Source organism: Anser brachyrhynchus (genome assembly GCF_964034855.1).
Source record: "Anser brachyrhynchus genome assembly, chromosome: 14".
Taxonomy (NCBI): Eukaryota; Metazoa; Chordata; class Aves; order Anseriformes; family Anatidae; genus Anser; species Anser brachyrhynchus.
The window spans coordinates 8290521-8309867 of record NC_137709.1 but is presented as its reverse complement, the minus strand read 5'-3'; the positions used below and the strand labels follow the sequence as shown (position 1 = coordinate 8309867).

The 19347-nt window shown below is 38.7% G+C and overlaps 1 protein-coding gene across 2 annotated transcripts in view; it reads left to right on the top strand.

The window, feature by feature from the left end:
• Nucleotides 1–19347, top strand: part of CLINT1 (clathrin interactor 1) — a 47916-nt gene that overhangs the window by 7017 nt on the left and 21552 nt on the right. For both annotated transcript variants that reach the window (XM_080555762.1, XM_080555761.1), the window contains exons 2-3: nt 17921–18025; nt 18673–18769. In XM_080555762.1, coding sequence (XP_080411888.1) covers nt 17921–18025; nt 18673–18769 — 202 coding nt within the window. The remainder of the gene's footprint in view (nt 1–17920; nt 18026–18672; nt 18770–19347) is intronic.

Sequence of the window (19347 nt, the reverse complement as noted above, 5' to 3'; positions counted from 1 at the left end):
TTTATCAGGCTTGCCTATCAGAGGGTGTAAGATCAGCATTGCAGTGGGCCTAAAAGGCAATCTTGAAATTTTGATCTGATTCTTGTATCTCACATATGCGTCCCTTTATTTCAAGTTTTAAATAAATTTCTGTATTTATGTGAGAATGGTAAGGTTCTGTAAAAACAGAAAGATGAGATGCTGGAGAAGGAGTGGAACGTTGCCTTGCAGGCTGGTAGTTCAGGACACAACAATGTGGTGTTCTTAAGGACTGAACGCATGCTTCTTTGTGGAATTCTTGGGATTTCCCTCACTGGTTCATTCTTAAGTTTGGGATACAGCTTGTCCACAAGTCATGGTACAAGATGACCCATTTGAAACTGGAAAACTCATCTGTAACGTGACCTGTTGCTTTAAGTACGTTTCAGATATTTACATGCACTTGATGTGGAACTTAACTTCCAAATTACTGCTGTGTGTTCTGAACTAATGTTAAGAAAGCATTTTAAAAGAAAAAGGTGGAGAGAGGAAGGTAGAGAGCCTAAACTGAGGCTTGTTGTCTTTGGGAAAAAGGAGTACAGCTATTCCCTTTAATTAGTCTCTTTTCCAGCTCTTACAGAGTGCCTGGTCTTCCTGACATAGGTCCAGTTATAGACAAGCACTGGTAGCGTGCTCAGTTTAGAGCATGAGCCTTTTTCTTACCTGTTCCATTTGGAATAGACAGCTGGAATATAGCCAAGACTTTTTTCTGTAGTCTATTCAGAAAGAGTAATGGTGTAGGGGAACCTAACTTGTTCTTGACAAAACAGACCCTTTGTTCTGCCTCTCTGAAAAATAAGACCCAATTCAAGCTTGGGCGTGGTTTATTTCTTAACCTACATGTGTTGTTCAGCTGTGGTTATATGAAGCTGTTACAGGTTGGTGGTTCACTTTCCAGAAAGCTGTGTAGTCTGTGGTTTCCTGAATACTTTTTATTTTTGTAGGTGTTAGGAAAAAGTATTCATTACTTATTTACTTCTGCATCTTGTGCCTTGTAAGTATAGTAGTTTGGGTTGCTGTGCAGTGAACTGCTTAGAGAAACGGATCTGATTAGAAACTTTCTCTTTCCCAGAAGGACTTTGTCGGTTGTTTCTAAGTTAGATGAGTTCCCTAGACTCGTTTGCCATACAAATGTTTGTGTGGCACATCTGAAGAAGCAGTATTGAGGTGGGAGGGAAGACAAAACAGTTAAAAGCAGTGTAAGCAGAGGGCATAGGAACACATGGCTGAGTGTTCAACTCCCCTTGTGCTTGCCCTGATGTCTCCAACACTGTCAGCACTACAGCAAATTATGAAAGCGCTGTATAAGCCATGAAATCTTAGGTTGTAGTTTCACAGTGTAAGCGTAGGCTGATGGTAAAAGAGGTTTCACAGCCTTCTGTCTGCCACGGGCTGCTGGCACTAGCACACTTTCTGCTTGATCAGAGAATATATTTTTCAGGCTAACCAGTTGTTTTTGCCAACTTAATTCTCCACTGGATCGGTTCCCTGGTATAGCTAACTCCATGGTCACACAAATATTTGTACTGGCATAAAGGAAGGAATGGTATTTGGGTAAGAATGAGTGGCTAGAGGTGAAGGAGGACAAGGTACAGGCTTAGTGCTTGAGCTACACCCTTAGGACACAATTCCCCAGGCAGGTGGGGTTTTTCTTCCACTAAAAGAGCGTCCCACTTTTAGACCTGGCTGTTTCTAGTCCTTGCGTTCTGTACGCTGCTGTCGTAGTTCAGCATTTGCTTATATTAACTTGCTGATAGAGCTTAAAAAACCACAGACACAAAGCCACCACCTTTTATGGTTAGTAACTGGTTTGGCAGGGTGCTGCATAAGCAGCTGCTTGTGGCACTACAAGTGCTCGTGTTGATAGGGGAAAGGACAGGAAGATAGGCTGGGACCTTTTTTGGTGATAATGCACTTTCAGGTAACTTTACTTAAATAATGTTGGAAACTGAGCTATTAGTGGTTTGTTACCCACAATACTGCTCCAAAAGATGACATTTAAGTTCTAGGTTGAAGTTTCCTAGGGTTGTTGATCTATGTTGTGTATCACTACTTCAAGCTCCTGGCCGAACCTTCCCAAGTTTGTGTTGCTGTTGTGCTGGGGGATGTGCGTCGTGGTTTGGCTTTGCTCTCAGTCCCCAAGTTGTGAGAGAGGATATGAACTGAAATAGACAGATGTCTTGTATGGTCCTGCTTCGGATCATTCCAGCTGGAAGATCTTCATGCGAGAGAGATGCTTTCATTACGAGTTTAAAGTGTAGCTAATTATATTAGAAATACCAGTGGCATATATTTGTTACTACAGAGTGGTAAGAGTGGTGTTATTTGTAGACTGTTAGTTTAAATCACATCTTTTTGGATGGGTTTGATTTGCTTTTTAAAATCAAACTAAAGTGACAACATCAGCAACTTTAGTGCGTATTTGTGTGTTCTAAGGGAACTACCTCAAAGCTGTTGTACACTCCCCTCCTCTCTTCCACTTGGTGTCCTATCTGAACCGGTTAAATGTTGCCTGCACACTTAATAGATATTACCTGGCTCATTTGGGATACAATTAGAAATATTAGTGTCTATTCAACTTGTTTAATGAGACTGACCTGCATTTTAAAAATCTGTTGTAGTAATAATGAGACCCACTGGGAGTTGGGGAGCGTGGCTCTTGTTTGCTTGGTCCGCACTCACAACAGTAAATGTTTTTCTTGTTGGTTGCTGTCCCCACGCTCCAGCTGTTCAGAAGCATTCTACGTACATACAGCCTAATCTGTTTCTTCTCAAGCCATAACTTTGTGTTAAGTGAAGAAATACATCAATACATCCCTTTGTGATCCTTGGGAGGAGTATGTCGTGTTTTCTATGGGACAATTCACTTGATGGTTTCTTTAAGTCCATTCTGAATGTAAAGAGAAGAAAAAGGCTTTTGATAGCCCTAGATGACTTTATAGGAGCTGCTCTGCATAGTTGCTTGCTTCTGAAAAATAAATGTCATGCTTGGTAATATACATCCATCAGTAAAAGTGACAGCAGTCATTAAGGTATCAACTCTAATTATTCCTCTTTGGTGATTATTTAATTATTTTAACTGTTCGTCCATATGATCATGCAAAGAGAGGTGGGGAAATACCCTCCCTTCAAAGGTGTTTATCGTCTAAATGAGGTGACTGCTGTGATATAACTTCTATCTCCTTGCTACCAAATTGATGTTTGTGTTCCTTGAGACAGCTTGAAAACTTAGTGCTAATAGATTTCTAATTAGAAAGTGGGTTCTCTTAGCCTTTAAACTGCTAGTGTTGGGTTTTTGTTAATTAAAGTAACTGTAACTTAAGTATGTAACTGCAGATACAAGATCATAAAATTCTAGTAATTTTACTGTTAGTGAGTTAAATAAATAAATTGTTCCTGTATTGAACCATAGTGAAATTGGTTTGTTGCAAGTAGTTTGTTTAATTTGAAGTTATCATCTGGATGTGGACAGGAAATAGAAACTGGGGCTTCGAGACAAATGAAACGGCTCTTGTTATGTTTTTAGGATATAAGAGTTATTTGATCTCCTGGAGGAATCAGTTTAACAAATGATACCTATGAAAGGAGAGGAAACACTATTATCCTCCACAAATAAGCATGGCTTGGCATTTTGAAAGTTAATTTGTCTGTAATTTGCCAGACTCATTCCGCAAAAGAACGTTTGCTTTGGGTAAAAATGCATGTTTGTCGATTTGTGGGATTTTAGTTTGCCAAGCTTCCTTTTTTATGTAATGCGAGATGCTAATTTGAAAATTTTAATGAAATGCTGAATGTTAATACTAGAACACTGACTTCTTAATATTTCGCTTATTCTGAGTGGTGTGTTCTCATGGCCGCTGCCCATTTCATTTTGGGTGTCCTGCTGGGAATAGCTGTAGGAGGGCACTCGGCCGTTAACTATTAGCCACTGTTTCCTTATGGGTTAAGTTCCTTTGTCCAGCTGCTTAATGCAATAGCAGAAGGTTTTCTACTTTGTAACCTACCTTCACAGGAAAATGGAATGGCAAAATAAAGTAGGTGCCAAGCTATAGAATCCTGCAAGACACAGAAAATAATCATAAAACCTGACAGGATAAGAGGCAGTGGGCACAAACTAAAACAAGTGAAATTGCTATGTGCAAGAAAATGCTTTTTATAAATTATTTTTTACTGTGAGGGTTGCCAAATCCTGGATGGGGCAGGTGTCATGAAAAGAGTGTGGAGTCTCCATCCTTGGTGGATTTCAGAACCCGAGAGGAGAAGGCCCTGGGCAACCCACTCCTGCTGGCCCTGCCTGGGTGGGATGGCTGGCCTGCAGGCTCGTGAGCTCCCATCCAGCCTCAGCCATTCTCAGAGCCTGACTTGGCTCCCTGGAGTGGTAAGAGCTGTCTTTATGGAGCACTGAAACAGAGATCAGTTAGAATATCTTCTCAGTTCCCTTTTACTTGAGATACGACAGCCCAGTATGTCCCAACACTCAGGTTTTAAGGAAAAAATCATTTCAGCGTTTCTGCCAGTAGAAGAAGCATGAGTGACAGGTGCGTTGTGCAACCCTTCTCTAGTATCTTGTTAGTGTTTTGTGTGCTGTGAGCCTGACCTATAATTCTCATGTCAGTTGAACTATTCTGATGTGCTTTTGGCTATATGTGACGTGCTTGCTCCATGTAATAAGATATTAGAGGGGAAATTCTGGGGAAACTGCTGATTGCCAGCTCTGGTTGTCAGCAAAACTTGTTCTAATTATGCTAAATTAACCCGATCAGGAGATGCCAACTGGCTTAATTCCATAAGAGGAGGGCCTCAAGCTGGTGAAGGGAAAAATTAATTCTTATGAATGTAAGGTAAGAGGTGGACATCTGATGCGAAGGGTATTTGTCTCCTAATAGAGTTTAGGAGACTGAAGAATAAGGTGGTGAACCTCGACTGTTTGCCTTTCAGAAATTTTTGGATAAGTCATTTTGTCGGTGTCCCATTTTAAAACTGTGTGGGTTAGCAGGACTCTCTTCTAGGCCAAGCACAAAATACTCAATGAATGAACAACATGCTGAAGAAAACTTTTCCAGATCAAATTAACAAGCTGTGTCAACCAGTCAGAGCTCCTGTGAAACTGAAATTTTGGTACTAAAGGTGTGAGTGCAGAGCAAGGATGTCTTATATTGAGAATGGTGCATATTTAGATGATTGGCGACTGGTTTATCAATCAGCTAGTTGGAAAGACAAAAGCACTAACCCTGGACTCGATCCTGAGACACGTTAGTTCTGGTTCATGATATGACTAACAGAGCCACTCTGCAATAATGATTATAATTTACTTAAGTCTTTTCATGAGCAAAAGAATAATTAAAACATTAATTTTGTGTATTTTTTCGTAAGTTGGTAGAAACTACTCTTCCATTTTATTCCATTTCAAAAAAAAAAACAACAACACTAAGCTTTCAAGGGCGTTCCTAAGAATGGAGTCCTTGCAGCTGATATGGAGGTAACAAAAATTGTGTAGGTGGCTCAAAGTGGAATGGTTACCGCTTCTCAAAGATGCTGCAAAAGAAACAGCATTGCTAAAGAGAAGGATCAAGGAAATAATGAATAGCAAAAATGTGTTTCAGGAAGTTGAAACGTTGTCCACTTGAGGAAAAAACTAAGTGCAGAGCTGCTGATCGTTCCCGTGTAAAACCACAACTGGAGGCATGTGAGCAAGTTTGCAAAGAGGCATTCAACCGAATTCAAAGCAAATTGGATGCAAGTCTGAGAAAGCCTTTAGGGCTATTATGTGCAGAAGGAAGACTGGAAGAAGGCGAAAGCATAGGGGCAAAAATTAATGGGGTTTTCCTGCTAGCTATAAACTGTTGGAGGCAGGCAGTGTATTCTGCGGAACTATTACTGCGTATTTGCTCTACATTTTTACACGTTATAATGGGCATCTTTTGATAGTCTCGGGGATTAGGATACTGACCAGGTTGCCCTTGCACAGCCCTGCTTAGGTTAAAGAAGTATGAAGTACTCACTGGGAGACGCTGAAGTCTTAATTCCACTGTAGTTTTTAAGATGTTGAATTTCTTGTTCATACATATTAGCAAGATGAAGTGCAGGGGAAAGGCTTAGGTTTTTAACAGCTTCCTTCCTAGGAAAGCGGAGGTGCTCTTGGAGACACCGAAATGCGAGTGTAAATGGCCTTGATTGTGTTCCTCTGCCTGTAGTGGAGTCAAGAAAAAAAAGTTCTTGGATCCAGACGTGCTCCATGTAGTCTTACTTCAGGTCGGCGTCATCCTTAAGTTCTCTGACAAATGTAATGGTATGTTTGGGATTGGATTTCAATATTGGATGTGAAAGGAAATGCTGCAGCTACATTGAGCTATTGAGTGTGGCAGTTCCTGTAGCGCTCCACTTCACGGCACAATTCTCGCTTTCAGCCTCAAGTGGTGATTAAGTAACAGACTGTAAGGAACCAGTTTTGAGAAGAGAAGCTGATAAGCAATTTTGTAGTGACATACGCATTCAGTTCCTGGTTTTATTTTCATCAAAAAAGGTCTGGAATTGGATGTTGAGGTTTGTTTATTGTTGTTTTTTCTGCAAACACCAGCAACTATAGAATTAATTCCGGACTGTTTTAGAAATAAGATCAGTAAATGATAATGTGACTCATTTTAGAAAAACAAAGATCGAGACAGTTGAGACTAATGTCTTCCTCTGCTACTGAATATCTCCTGCATAGCAAATTTCACTGAAAGACATGAATAATTGAAGGAAAACTGCTTATTAGCCTGTAATTTGATAACTTTGTATAAACTGTTGCTGCCTCCTTCCCTGTCTTCCAGTCCAGAAAGTGCAGTGCAGCTTCTGCCTGTCTTAAGACATCTTCCAGGACACAAGGCTGTGTTAAAACACTAGTTGCAGGTGTTCTTGTTCAGTTGCTTTACCAGCTGCTTAGACCATGCTTCCAGGTTGTGAGATGCATGTCTCAGGCTTTCTAATATGACATTAATACTTTGCTGCATCACAGGTGAAGTACAAAGCTGTACGGCATCATAGCTCTATAGATGATGGCAGAAGGGAACCGCAAGCCCTTCAGATCTAGTCTGGGTGTTAGGGACAGTGTAACCAGTGTTGTGAAAGTGGAGTGAGTTGGCAATGTGTGGTTTATGTGCAGTTGGGATGCTCCTGTCAGATCCTGACTCCTTTCTCCGATTGCCTAAAGGGCAGGGAGAGGAGTTGGCAGCAGTTAGGGCTCTGGGGCAGGCTGGAGGCAGCAAGGGGAGCGCTCTCAGAGCTGGGCTCAGGTCTGGCAAGCTCACCTGCTCCTTGCCAGGGGAGCTGAGCTGAGAAGAGCATTCAACAGGTGCTTGCTTTGGCTTAGGTTCGTATGGCAAAAATACAGGGATGCATGTGGTGTTGCAGTGCCAAAGTGATTATATATAGCAGCAGAGAACGATCAGTCTGTGTTAGAAGCTTTAATGGCACTGTTTAAATTTTAATTGGCCCTCCCTAGTGGAACACCTAGCTTGTGTTTGGAGTAATGCTTAATTTGCAATAAATTTTGGAATTAGGGCAATATTTTAATGGTACTCAGCCTGCAATGAAGGGAATATCTGAAACTACGAGGTTCGTTAAGCATGGTCCTATGGGGGGAGTGGGGGCTGTCTTTTGGCAATATTCAAGTCTGCATTATTGCATGTGTATTCTTCTGTCCACACCAAATATTCTGTAAGTTGACAGATACTCAAACCAAATTTAGTTATTTGAATAAGGAAAGCTTGGATTATTTAGAAGTCAGTGCAATTGGCAACACTAAATAGCTCTGCACCATTCAGAGGTGTAGTAATTACCAGGCAGTATTTCCTGCTTTTCAGAGTGAAAAGTTTTGACTGTAACTCTTAAGCTAATATATCTCAAGTATGTCTAGATGCAAGAGTTTTCCTTGACCACTTTGGTTACTGTAAGCTAACAACTGCCACGCGTTCTTTATGGTGTCAGAGGACCCTAATATGAATTCTCTGGCGAACACGTTTCACATGAGCAGTTGTGAATAGCTCAGAATTGCAGAAGCTTTAGAGGTGAAGCTGGGCTTATCAAAAGTTTTATCTTTTGGGGGTCATATTAAAACAGTAATGGCACACAGCTCTTTTGACACTGAAAATTAAGAATTTTTTTGGAAGTAGGAGGCAAATGGTTGTGTAATGACCTCTACTTAAAGACATTGTGGGGGGTCACAAGAAGTTACTGGCGGAGTTTTGTTTTTACTCTTTTTCCCTTCTTTCTCCTCCATCTGAAGATCACTCAAGTTTGTTAGGGTCAAGCAGAGGAAGTCTGAGGTACACGAGTGGGTTGAAGTTACAAGGCTTACTGTTGCTGCTTTTTGAATGTAACTACAACTTGATTATCCTTGGAGAGCTTCTGGATTTATTAGAGTGAGTCCAGAGGAGGGCCACAAGGATGCTCAGGGGCTGGAGCACCTCTCCTATGGAGACAGGCTGAGGGAGCTGGGGCTGTTCAGCCTGGAGAAGAAAAGGCTCTGGGGAGACTTTACAAATACACTTTAAAACTACCACGTACTTGGTTGCCTCATGTTCCCAACATCTGTTTAAAAAAAAAAAAAATTAAGAATACAGCAAGCTGTAATTGGTTACCTTCTGCAGGGCGCTTCAGCACTGTGATGGTCGCTTCCGAGTTCTCTAACAGGCTTCAATTTAATTCTTAAAGTCACTGTCTTTTTTTTGAAAATGTGTATGTGTGGTGGATTTTGGGTTATCTTGTTTACTTGGTAGGCTTTTGTGATTAGAAGTTGTAAGGCACAGGAAATAGCTTTATAGTTCCTTCCTCCCACAAGTCGTAATTCACTTGTGGCCATCAGGATGTTTTTCTTGGCTTATCTCTTTCTGTGCAGTTTGCCTTGCACATCTGCCACATAAATTATGAAACTTAACTTGAAAAGCTGGAAATCTATTTTAGATCCTACTGTAGTGTAATGAAGATGGTATCGTTGGTCAGAAAGAGCGTAATTGCAGCTTGTGTTGAAGGTCTGTAATAATATCCAGTATTCATGTACTGAATTGCCTGGTGTCGTATTTGGAATGCTTCAGAGGGGTGGTTTAAAAAGTAACATAAATGGTCAAGTATCATCTAATGTCGAGCTGTTACCTCTGTGTAACCTGAGGTATTTCACCAGGCATTTTAGCAGATGGGTGCCCATCTGCTTCTTCGTTGAATGTGGACTGCTGCCTTCATATTTGTTATCCATATGTTTCATCTGTAAGACTCTAAATCTAAGCTGCGTGTTTTATAACAAAAGTGACATTACTGACAGGAGCAAAATGAAAATGCGTTGAGTTCATTGCATGTTTTTTAGTTCGTCTTCACCAAGCAGAGACAGATGCTTGCTGAGATCTACTATCCCGATTCACTGAGGGGAAGGGCAGTGCCATCTTTATTTTGAGGGTGTTTAGTATCTTTTTCTCTGAATAATTGCTAGTAGCACTAGGTACATAAATTCCCGCATGTCCATTATGCTGTGTTGGAAAAGGGGTGGATAACTGTCTTAGCTTTGTCCTCTGCCTGTGCATATTGAGCTTTCTGAAGCAGGGACATAGTGAACAGGTCAAAGCACATGAACTCTGGTGCTGAAATGCATCTTTCTGCTCGAGTTGGCCGTAACTGCTTCAAGTTTCTTGAAGCCCAAGTTTGGATCAGCAATCAACTTTAACTACATTTCTGCTAGCATCTCTTCCACCAAACTCTGACGAATTAATGTGATCTGCCTTTTTACGGGGTGTTTGCTGCATGGTGTGCTGGCCCCTAGTGGTTTGGGAGGCAGTGCTGTGAGGATCACTTTTTTTAGTATTAACAATTCAGATGTTCTACTAAAAGTGTTTCATGCCCAGATGGATAAGTATTCAATAACATTTTTTAATTGACAAATAAAAATGCTTCTGGAAACTAATTCACAATTTAATAAATGCCAAGATTCTAACACCTGGGTGTGGGGAAGACTTATCCTGGACTCAGATGAGACATGTAGCTTTTTTATTTTACTGTATATTCTCAGTAGTTGAAGTTAACTTCAGAACACACTTTAAGAATGGATCACTTAATACCAAAATAACTCTTTAACATTATCAAAAAGCTTTTCATGTATTTCTACTCTTACCGTACAGGAACCTTTTATTCTAGATGCTAAAAATAGTTTAGATGCATGACTCACAGATGAAGACTGGATGGGGATAAGATGGTATGTTCCCTTCCCTCCAAAGGCTGCCTCTTAAATACCTCTATGCCTGTGGATGGGGCTCTACAAGGTAACTGAGTATTGTGAAAATATTACTAGAGATCTGCCTCATCTCTTCTCCAAATGTTTAATGCTCACTTTGCTCATATTACTTTTATAGTGCATCCTTTCTTTAAAAAAAATCAAATATGGATGCTGCTGTCTGAAGCACCTAAAAGCTAAGCAATGTTATAAATATATATATATAATAGTATATAAAATAGTATTTAAATATATATATATTTGCCTTAAGTTTTCAGCCCCTGTACAGTTCCATGGGAAATCTGAAAATAAATTGCTTTTCTGTTTGGGTAGTGTTGCCAAAATAAGTATCTTAAATTAGATGAACAATAGCCAGTGGGTCTTATGGTGGAAGACTGCTAGTCTTTCAGCTGAATGTGGAACAGACAGCCCAACAGGTTAGAAGGAAATAAGCTGCTGAAGACAAAGGCAGCACTTCAACTGCAGGAGCAGAGCATCAGCTCGGTCTCCGGGCATGAGTTACTGCTGGCTTTGTTCAGAGGCTTAAGTTGAAATCACCACCGTGCTTGTAATAAACCATTCGGATGAGAAAGTACTCCTGTTCTTATGTACCGCACCATAAAAATCGTAGCAATATTTAGATGGAGATAACACAGCTGGGTCACTTATTAAGAACGAACATGTACACAATGAATCAGATTCAAAGCAAACTTTCTTACTGTAATTTAAGAATTTCTTAACTATTTAATTTTCAGATGACATCCTTTTTGATTAGGTAGTGCAGTCTCCTTTTTTTCTATCCAAGAAGGACAGCATAGAGCTGTTCAAATGTATTCTTACTGGGTTTGGGAATGTAGATTTCAGAAACTGTTACTGTAATATTCTCCTTTGCTATGTCACCAAGTGAGGTGAGGAAATTTTAGTCAGAGTCCGTAGCCTAGCTGTTCTGTTGTGGACCGAACTTGAAGTTCACTGTGCTTTACTCACTAGGGAAGTTACAGGAGACCTGCAGAAGACTTCTTAAAAATAAAGAAGCTGCTAACAAAAATACAAAAATAGCTGCTAACAGAAATACTGAGATTAAAGTGTTACTGCATGAGACTGCCTATTAAAAGGATAATGCTGCTAAACACACAGTTATTTAAAGAACAAATTATGTGGTGTTTGTTTTGGTTTGGCACTGGAATAATTCAAGGTTAAAACTTGTTTCTTGCAAGACTTTGTTAGCACGCTAGGCAGTGCCGTACAGCAACAGCTTCTGTTGCCCTGTGTTCATCCAGACCCTTTCCCCTATTGAAGAGACAAATTTTTCTTTAAAAGATGTAGGTTCTTTAGTGTTGCTGTTTGTTTGAATAGCATTAGTGTTCAAACCGTATGTATGATAGGCATGTGTGTGTGTAATGTGGGAATCTTTTTCTTCCATGTTTGGGCTTTAAACACACATTTGCAGAATGGTGTCTCACTGGAAACTGTTAATGGTGGTAAAATGGAGAAAGTTTCTCATCTCAGCTTTTAGTATTTTAGTGTTCCCAGTTGTAAAATTAAAAAAAGGAAAACAGAAGGTGCATAATCCAGTGATGTCCTTGGAGTAATAGTTAAAGGCATAATATTATGCACATAGGAGTCCCATGTATACATGATATTGTAATTGGTTTGAAATATACATTGAAAAAAAATTTTTAACTGTGTAACCAGGTTTCTTGTTCCTGCTGCTTGGTCCCTCAGCACAGTGGGCAGCTTCCCAGAGGTTTGAGAAGTGTTTCTAATTAGCCTTACCCTGTCCAATCCAATACCTTTATCATCACTATAAAGAAACTGTTGTAATATACCCTCTCTGTGACTTCTGTTTATCTTAGTTTTCATGAGATTAGACATGGCATTTCACAAATCTTCTTGTGGATCCATGTCCAAAATTGTACTTGTCCTCAGTGACACCACCCACATCAATAGCAACTGTAATCCTAATGGAGCTTTTAATGGAGTGGTCTGACTCTCGCCCCAGGGCATATTCAAGGCTTTTAAGTTTGAGACAGAAACATTGACTAAGATCTGTTAGGCTTTCTGATTCCTTAATATGTATTAAAGTAAGTTCCATTCTAAATGGATGGATATACTGTTCCTTCATTACATGTAATATATAAATAGCTGCTTTTCTCATGGCGCTCCTTGTTTTCTCTATTTCAGGTTTCCTATGCAAATGCTATTTAAAGATTCCTGCATGTTTAAGACTGATGCTCCTTGAGCATGGAATGTTAAACTTTAATTTACGTGTCATTTGGAGCTCTGAAATTTTGCAAGATATAGCTATCTACTCCTATCCTGAGGAACGTGATTATCTTGTTCAAAAGAACATAACTTCTAGAATCTAGCAGGGAACTGTAAGCTTCCTTTATGAGCTGTGATTTCATGCACTTGAATGTATTGGCAGGGTGATGAGGGAACAGAATGACACCGACCATGGAAAAAAAACTCTGGAAGATATGGGAAATGCTGGGGATGGAAATATCTAACTGTATGGAGCCCTTTTGGGAAGACTGTGGGCACTGAGCTTTTTGCATGTAACCTCCTAACCGAGATGCTGAATCAAGTGAATGAAGACCAAAATTGTAGTGCCTTTTTTCTTTAGCAAGATTTGCTGGAAGTGTATATACAGCATTGTTATAAAATATTTGTTATCTTGAGGGTTAGCATTATGGTTTCATGGTTGATTTTAAAGTGTAGTTTAGATGAGAAAACAGTTTTGATTCTCTGCATCGAACTTCTCAGGCTTGAATTTGTCCCCACTCCTGAGGCTTCTTCTACTTCTCATTACTGACTGTGTTCAGAGCCTCATGTTTCCACATATATGTTTACAAAGTATTAGTCATTCAAAGGGTAATGAAACAGAGAGAGACAGTCTTTTTGGTGTGGAACCAGCAATTATGGATGTGGAATAACAATTTCAGGCACAACAAAATTTCCAATCAGAAGCTGTTACTAGGAACAGCATAGTTAGCATCACTTACAAAATACTGTACAGATACAGTCTCACCTAACTGAGCTGTCTTCCGTTACAGCACATGCATCTGTAGAGAACAAACACCTTGTGGATCTGAACAAGGAAAGAACTTTACTTTGGAACAAACCTTCAATTCATAATGTTTTGATTGTATTTCTATCTTAAAAATAATGATTTTGCTTTTCTGGTGATAAAGAAGTTTTTTCTCTTAGTCTGGAAAAAAGAAAACTTTGTTTTTTTTAGCATTTATTTTGTGGCATTTCATGCAAAAACACTGAAGAAGTGCTGATACCTTACTAAGAGTAGAGTGCACGTCCTCCTTGCAATACTGTCCTTCTGAGTATTTGTCGATTTTGTTTCCTGTATTACTATGTGACGTGGGAAGCCTTCACAGAGTACCAAATACAGCTACTGGAGCTTTATACTGGAGTATGTTGAAATCAAGCATAAATAAAGTTTTCTGCAAATACACTTAAACACTTAACGGAGTTTGTGTCCATATCATGGGTTATGTTCCTTATCCACTGATACAGGAGGGGGAGACCCCCTTACAGTAGGCCTTTTGTCCGTCATCCTGGGCAGTGTCCCTCTGCTCTTTATGTTCGAGCAGGGCATCCCCACGCTATATTTCATTTACACATGTCAACAAATATTGCTCAGAGGATAATCTCAGGCCTGTAGTATATTCATTGTCTTAGGACTAAAACCTGAAGTGCTTTTCAGACCCTTGCAAGTGTAAAGGTTGAAGTGGCAGATACTTAATAGTTATTTTTGGTGGACCTCATTAGTTTCTCCATTCTCCTTAGTTTTATGAGGTTTGGCACAGAATTTCTTGTTCTTCTTGCTTGTCAGCTTACCATCCCTAACATCAACTAAGCATTATTTTTATCTCAAATTACGCAGTTGAAATATGTGCAAAACTTAGTCTCGAACCTCACATTCCTTTCTTCTCTCCTTGCTTTTTTTCCCTGTTTATAGTATACGATAGGATAGACCTGGATCAGGAGATGACAGCTTTATCTCAATTTACAAATCTCACAGTGTAACTTAAAACAAAATTTGGAGTCATTTACCAAGCTTTTGAATCCTTTGAGAGTTTTTTTTTCCTTTGGAAAATGCAGGCAAAACTTGTGCAAAGTATTTTTTTTAATGTTGAATCTATGGTATGTCTATTCAGTTTTAAAGTATGTTAAAAGTGCATAAAACACATGAAAAACTTTCAATTATATTTGTCATTTTCTTTGAAGAAGTGTGTGTCTTACTCTGATGCAGTCAGATGATCAAATATTTATAGCTCTTACCACTGGCTTTTCCCTGGCATTGTGCATTTATTCCTGTGGAGGCTTTCAGTCACAGACTTGTGCTACCTATTCACTGTTGTAATCGTTTGTAGATGTAAACCTTTAAAGTTGATCATTCTCATGTAAGAAATTTTAAAACTAACGCTTTGCTTGCCATCACCACACTTACTGTTTCATAGAGATGTGACAGTACTCCTGGTTTTTTTTGAACTGTTTTTGTAAGAAACAGCACTGAAATAAAAGTGGTATAATAAAGAGTAAAAATGATCTGTTGACACCACTCTGTGGTTTAGATTTAAATATAGCACACAAACATAATAATTAAATACATAGTTTAGACTTAAATATAACATACCAGCAGAAAAGAATGTGCAACAGCTTGTAAAGTTAATGTCAACCCACTTGTTTATTTGGTGGTCTTTATTTTGGATGTAACTTTCAAAATCAACTTCATGCATTCACTATTTTTGTCCACATTAAAAATTTTGTAAATGTGCTTGGTACAAGAGTCCACTTGTGTCTCAATTAACACTTTGGGGTAAATCCGAGTGTAGCCTTGCAGAGTGTTTGAAACACTGACTGCCAGGATGCTCCTGTCGCTTCTGCCTGTTGTGTATCCATCCATCTGGTTGTGAAGCAGGCTGGGTCCATGCAATCCAGCACGATTCCCTGGAAGCTGCCCAGTATAAACTAATCAGCGAGCCCCCCCTGGTGTCTGAAAGTGTCCTCGGATATTAAATTTATATCAATCACAGGAAGTCTTGGCAATCAAGCTAGTCACTTTTTCCCTTCACATCTGGACATAAATTATTTTTTTGTTGCAGAGGTCACAGGAATCATGGGTAGGGCATGGAATGAGGGCCATAGAAAACATGGGAAAGGAAGAATAAAACTATATTTCCACCTTTTTAGAAGTGGTTATTTTTAAGTGACCTGGAACGATGCCAAACTATACAACTTTTTTTTTCTTCTTGAAGTTTACATTTGTTGCTGAATTAAATGCGGCTTAAAGATGCTTTGTTTTGGAATGCTTTGTGCCTCTTACATCTCATCGTGACATTTATAAAAAAAAAAAAAAGAAAAAAGCTTTCTCCTAGTTACTGAGAACAATAACTTCACTGCAGAATGATTTTAGGAGTTTATTTCCCTATTTAGTTGGTTTTAACTGCACTTCTTTGGTTTTTTGGCATTACTTAATTTCCCCTTCCATTCCCCCTCTAAACCCTGATGCCGCTTTAGCCGTGCGACACCGAGCACTTCCATAGCTAATACTGGCTTTTGATTTTTACAGTAAGTTTGCATCTTTCATGCATTTTCCAGTCTTAATGCTTTACTCTACGAAATGAAGGAAATGCTTAACTTTATGCTCTCCCACCCACCCCCAGCTCCCCATCAAGTCTCAAACAAGCGCTTGAGGAGGGGTTATAAAAACAAACAGAACCTTTCCATTCAGCTCGCTGCCTTTCCTCGCTTTGGACAAGGGAACCAGTGTGCTGAAAGCCACGCAGCTCTGAAGCCTGTGACTTTGTGTTGTGTTGCTTTGTTTTATTTAAAAATCTTTTTAAAGTCCCATGCATATGGGAAATAAAGGTGGTATTAGTTCACGTTTGTGTGGATGGTGAAAAAATGTCAAAACCAGAAGCTTGAGGCACGTTTACCATAAATGAATTTGTAAAACCCCTAATTGCTGTTGTCCATACCTACTGCTGTTTTCCTGCATGCTTTTTTAAGTATAGATGGGTTCTGTTAGCTTGCTGATTATTTATTCAGTCATGTAGCTTACATTCTCTTTAGACACGAAGTTGAATAAAATCATACATCAGAATCTGACAGCAGGAATTCTCATGCTGAGAATCCAAGATTGAGTCCAGGAATTTTATTCTGTTTTAACAATTACCTTCTGTGTCCCCTTTTGGACTTAGGGGATCTCATTCTTGTTTCTGCTCCCTGTTCCAAACCTTGGCTATCTTTATGCTAAATAAAATTCAATGGGCCAACTCCTCCAAGGACAGAGGGATGACTGTTAAGCATCATCATTTTTTTTCTCCTAGTCCCTTCAGGTTCATAGGTGTTCTTAAGTAATGAACACCTTCTCAACATAATATTTTAAAATCATTTTATTCCTGCTATGGTTAATCAATTTGACTTTATAGGATAGTCTGCATATTGAGCAGTCATCTTGCAGCATTTTTAGCTTCTGAAACCGGTTGCATGATGTGCTTAAACAATGAACTAAATCTTAACATTTTGATTCAAGAGGTGTAAATGTCATTTGTAACTTATGTCAGATACATTGCACAGGATGCAAGAAAAACAGAAGCTACTAGGTTTCCTTTTGGAAGCTTCATGACTATCATGTTATTTCGCAGTGCTAAATACGTGTGAATAAGGATTCACTTATCATGATGATAGATTATCCCCTAGTTAGAATGCTGTTTCTCAAATATTCTCTGTATGAGTGACGTTTTAGGCAAATGCATGGGGTCTGCTTGCTCATTTCAACATATAGGGAAAGTCACTGCGTTATTGAATATATTCGGACACTTTTAGGGGCACAGGGGATGTTGCTGGGATCGTAGCTGAATGTTACCACTTAAAATCTTAGATTCATTAAAAAAAAGAATAACACAATTGTAATACAAAATTGTAATATAACTTACATTTAGAAACAGGAAGCAGTTTTTAAAAATATATTTTTGTGAACTCATAGGGGTTGCTTGAACTCCTTGTAGTATTTGCATTGCTTTAGTCATAACACGGTGATCTGCAGACCTTCTTCCTTTATTTTCCCTGGAATAACTTTAAGCTAGAAAACAGACTTTATAGTGAATTTTATTTTCCTTACTGTAGTCTTCTGAAGCGTGGGGTGCTGTGTTGTTGGTTTCTTTAGCGGTAGTATTTTTAATAACACCTGTTTGGTACTGATATTTTTGAGTGTCTCGTAGTGTTAATCATTCAAAAAGCCTGCTGTTGGCTGAGTTAGAAAGCTTCTTGCAAATAAACACATCGTACAAAGCTGCAAGTGAACCATCTCTAGTCAGGGAAGCTCTCAGCTTTGACTATGGTAGTTCCGTTTCGATTTTAATTTGACCAAAAGCCATTTTTACGGGACTGAATCTAGCTGTAATGTAATCCATAGTTTCTCATCTGTATTCTTGAAGACTAATGGAATATTAAAAACCTTAAAGATAACATGAATGTGTTGTATAGTGTCCTCAGGGTAACTTCTGCACTAAAGATGTTTTCTTTCCCACCCTGTAGAGGTATCTCATTAAGGTACCCACTAGTGTCATTATTAAGTTTTCATGTATTTCTCAGTTTTGATGCTAATCTTTGTGTGTGTTAATTTTTTTTCTTCCTTTGCAGCACCAATGTGGTTATGAATTATTCAGAAATAGAGTCTAAGGTTCGAGAAGCAACCAATGATGATCCATGGGGACCTTCGGGGCAACTCATGGGAGAGATTGCCAAGTAAGTCATAATTTGAGTCAGTGATAAAGAAAGAAAGGTACGTTTTATAGAGGAATGTGAAATTTGCTGCTAAATCAGCTCTGCGTTATGCTGACTGATAATGCTGGAAAAGTTGCTGTAAATAAAGTCTTTAAAAAAAAAAATCCTTTTTTTTAAATGTCTCATAACATATCGGAAACTGTCAAGCAGATAATGTAATCAAAGTATTTTTGAAATTCTTTATCTATGTATGTAGCCTCGTAATTCTCTCAACATAGCTGACTTTTTTAGGGTGTTTATTTTCATGCTGCTTTTTTTTGTGATGCTCTAAATAACAGGTCATTCTCCTTTTTTGTATTTTTTCTGCCAAAATGAGTTTGGAAGTCATGTTTGACTAGCTGCTGTGGTTGTTAAGGTATTTTTCTTTAGAAAATAAGTTCTTTTACTGCCTCAGACTCTCTTAAGAGTATTTTTCTTGTGTAGTGCTGGTATGTAAATTACTTCTATATGAGTAACAAACAGGGATAGTTTTTTCGCTTGTAATGCTGTCAAACTTGAATGGGTTTAGATCAAGCCTGCCATCTACTGTCAGCCCCTAGTCTTAACAAGCTATTATGGCAAGCCACTGAGAATAAAATTTCTTTACTCCTTTTGTTTAATTTTTGTAGGGCTACATTTATGTACGAACAGTTTCCAGAACTTATGAACATGCTTTGGACTCGAATGCTGAAAGACAATAAAAAGAACTGGAGGAGAGTTTATAAGGTGTGTATTTACGTGAACTTAAAAGTGTGCAGAACTTTGTATTGGTCTACAAAGGATGTAATGCTTGATGCTAGGATAATGTTCTGATACAGTGTCTTGTTTAGATATTGCTGTATCACCTATTCCACTAGCAACCTATAATTTCTTTCCTGACTCCTTCCTTAATGATGTTACTGAAATCAAAGATGTCTTTCAAGTACTGTATAAGGAAAAACATATCTGATTTTAGAAACGTTCTCAGATGCTGCTTAATAGAGCAATTATATTTTGTTGATATTCTCATACTGGAGTAGCATTCGCGTTTTTAATCTACCCAAATGTGTTGTTATAGTGCTCCAAGAGAAGTAGATGACAGTTTTTGAAGGAGCTTAAGAATAGCTGAAATAAGATCAGAAACTAATCTTAATTTTATGACAAATACTGATTCTAAAAATTGTGGTTTTGCTTTGAGTGGACCAAATTTTCTTTCAGATCTTATCATATGAGCGTGTTATGTCCTGCTTGCATTTTGGAAGTAAAACTGAAAATCATTTGCATTTTTCTTGTCTTTGGCTAATTAGCATGGCATGGAAACTTTT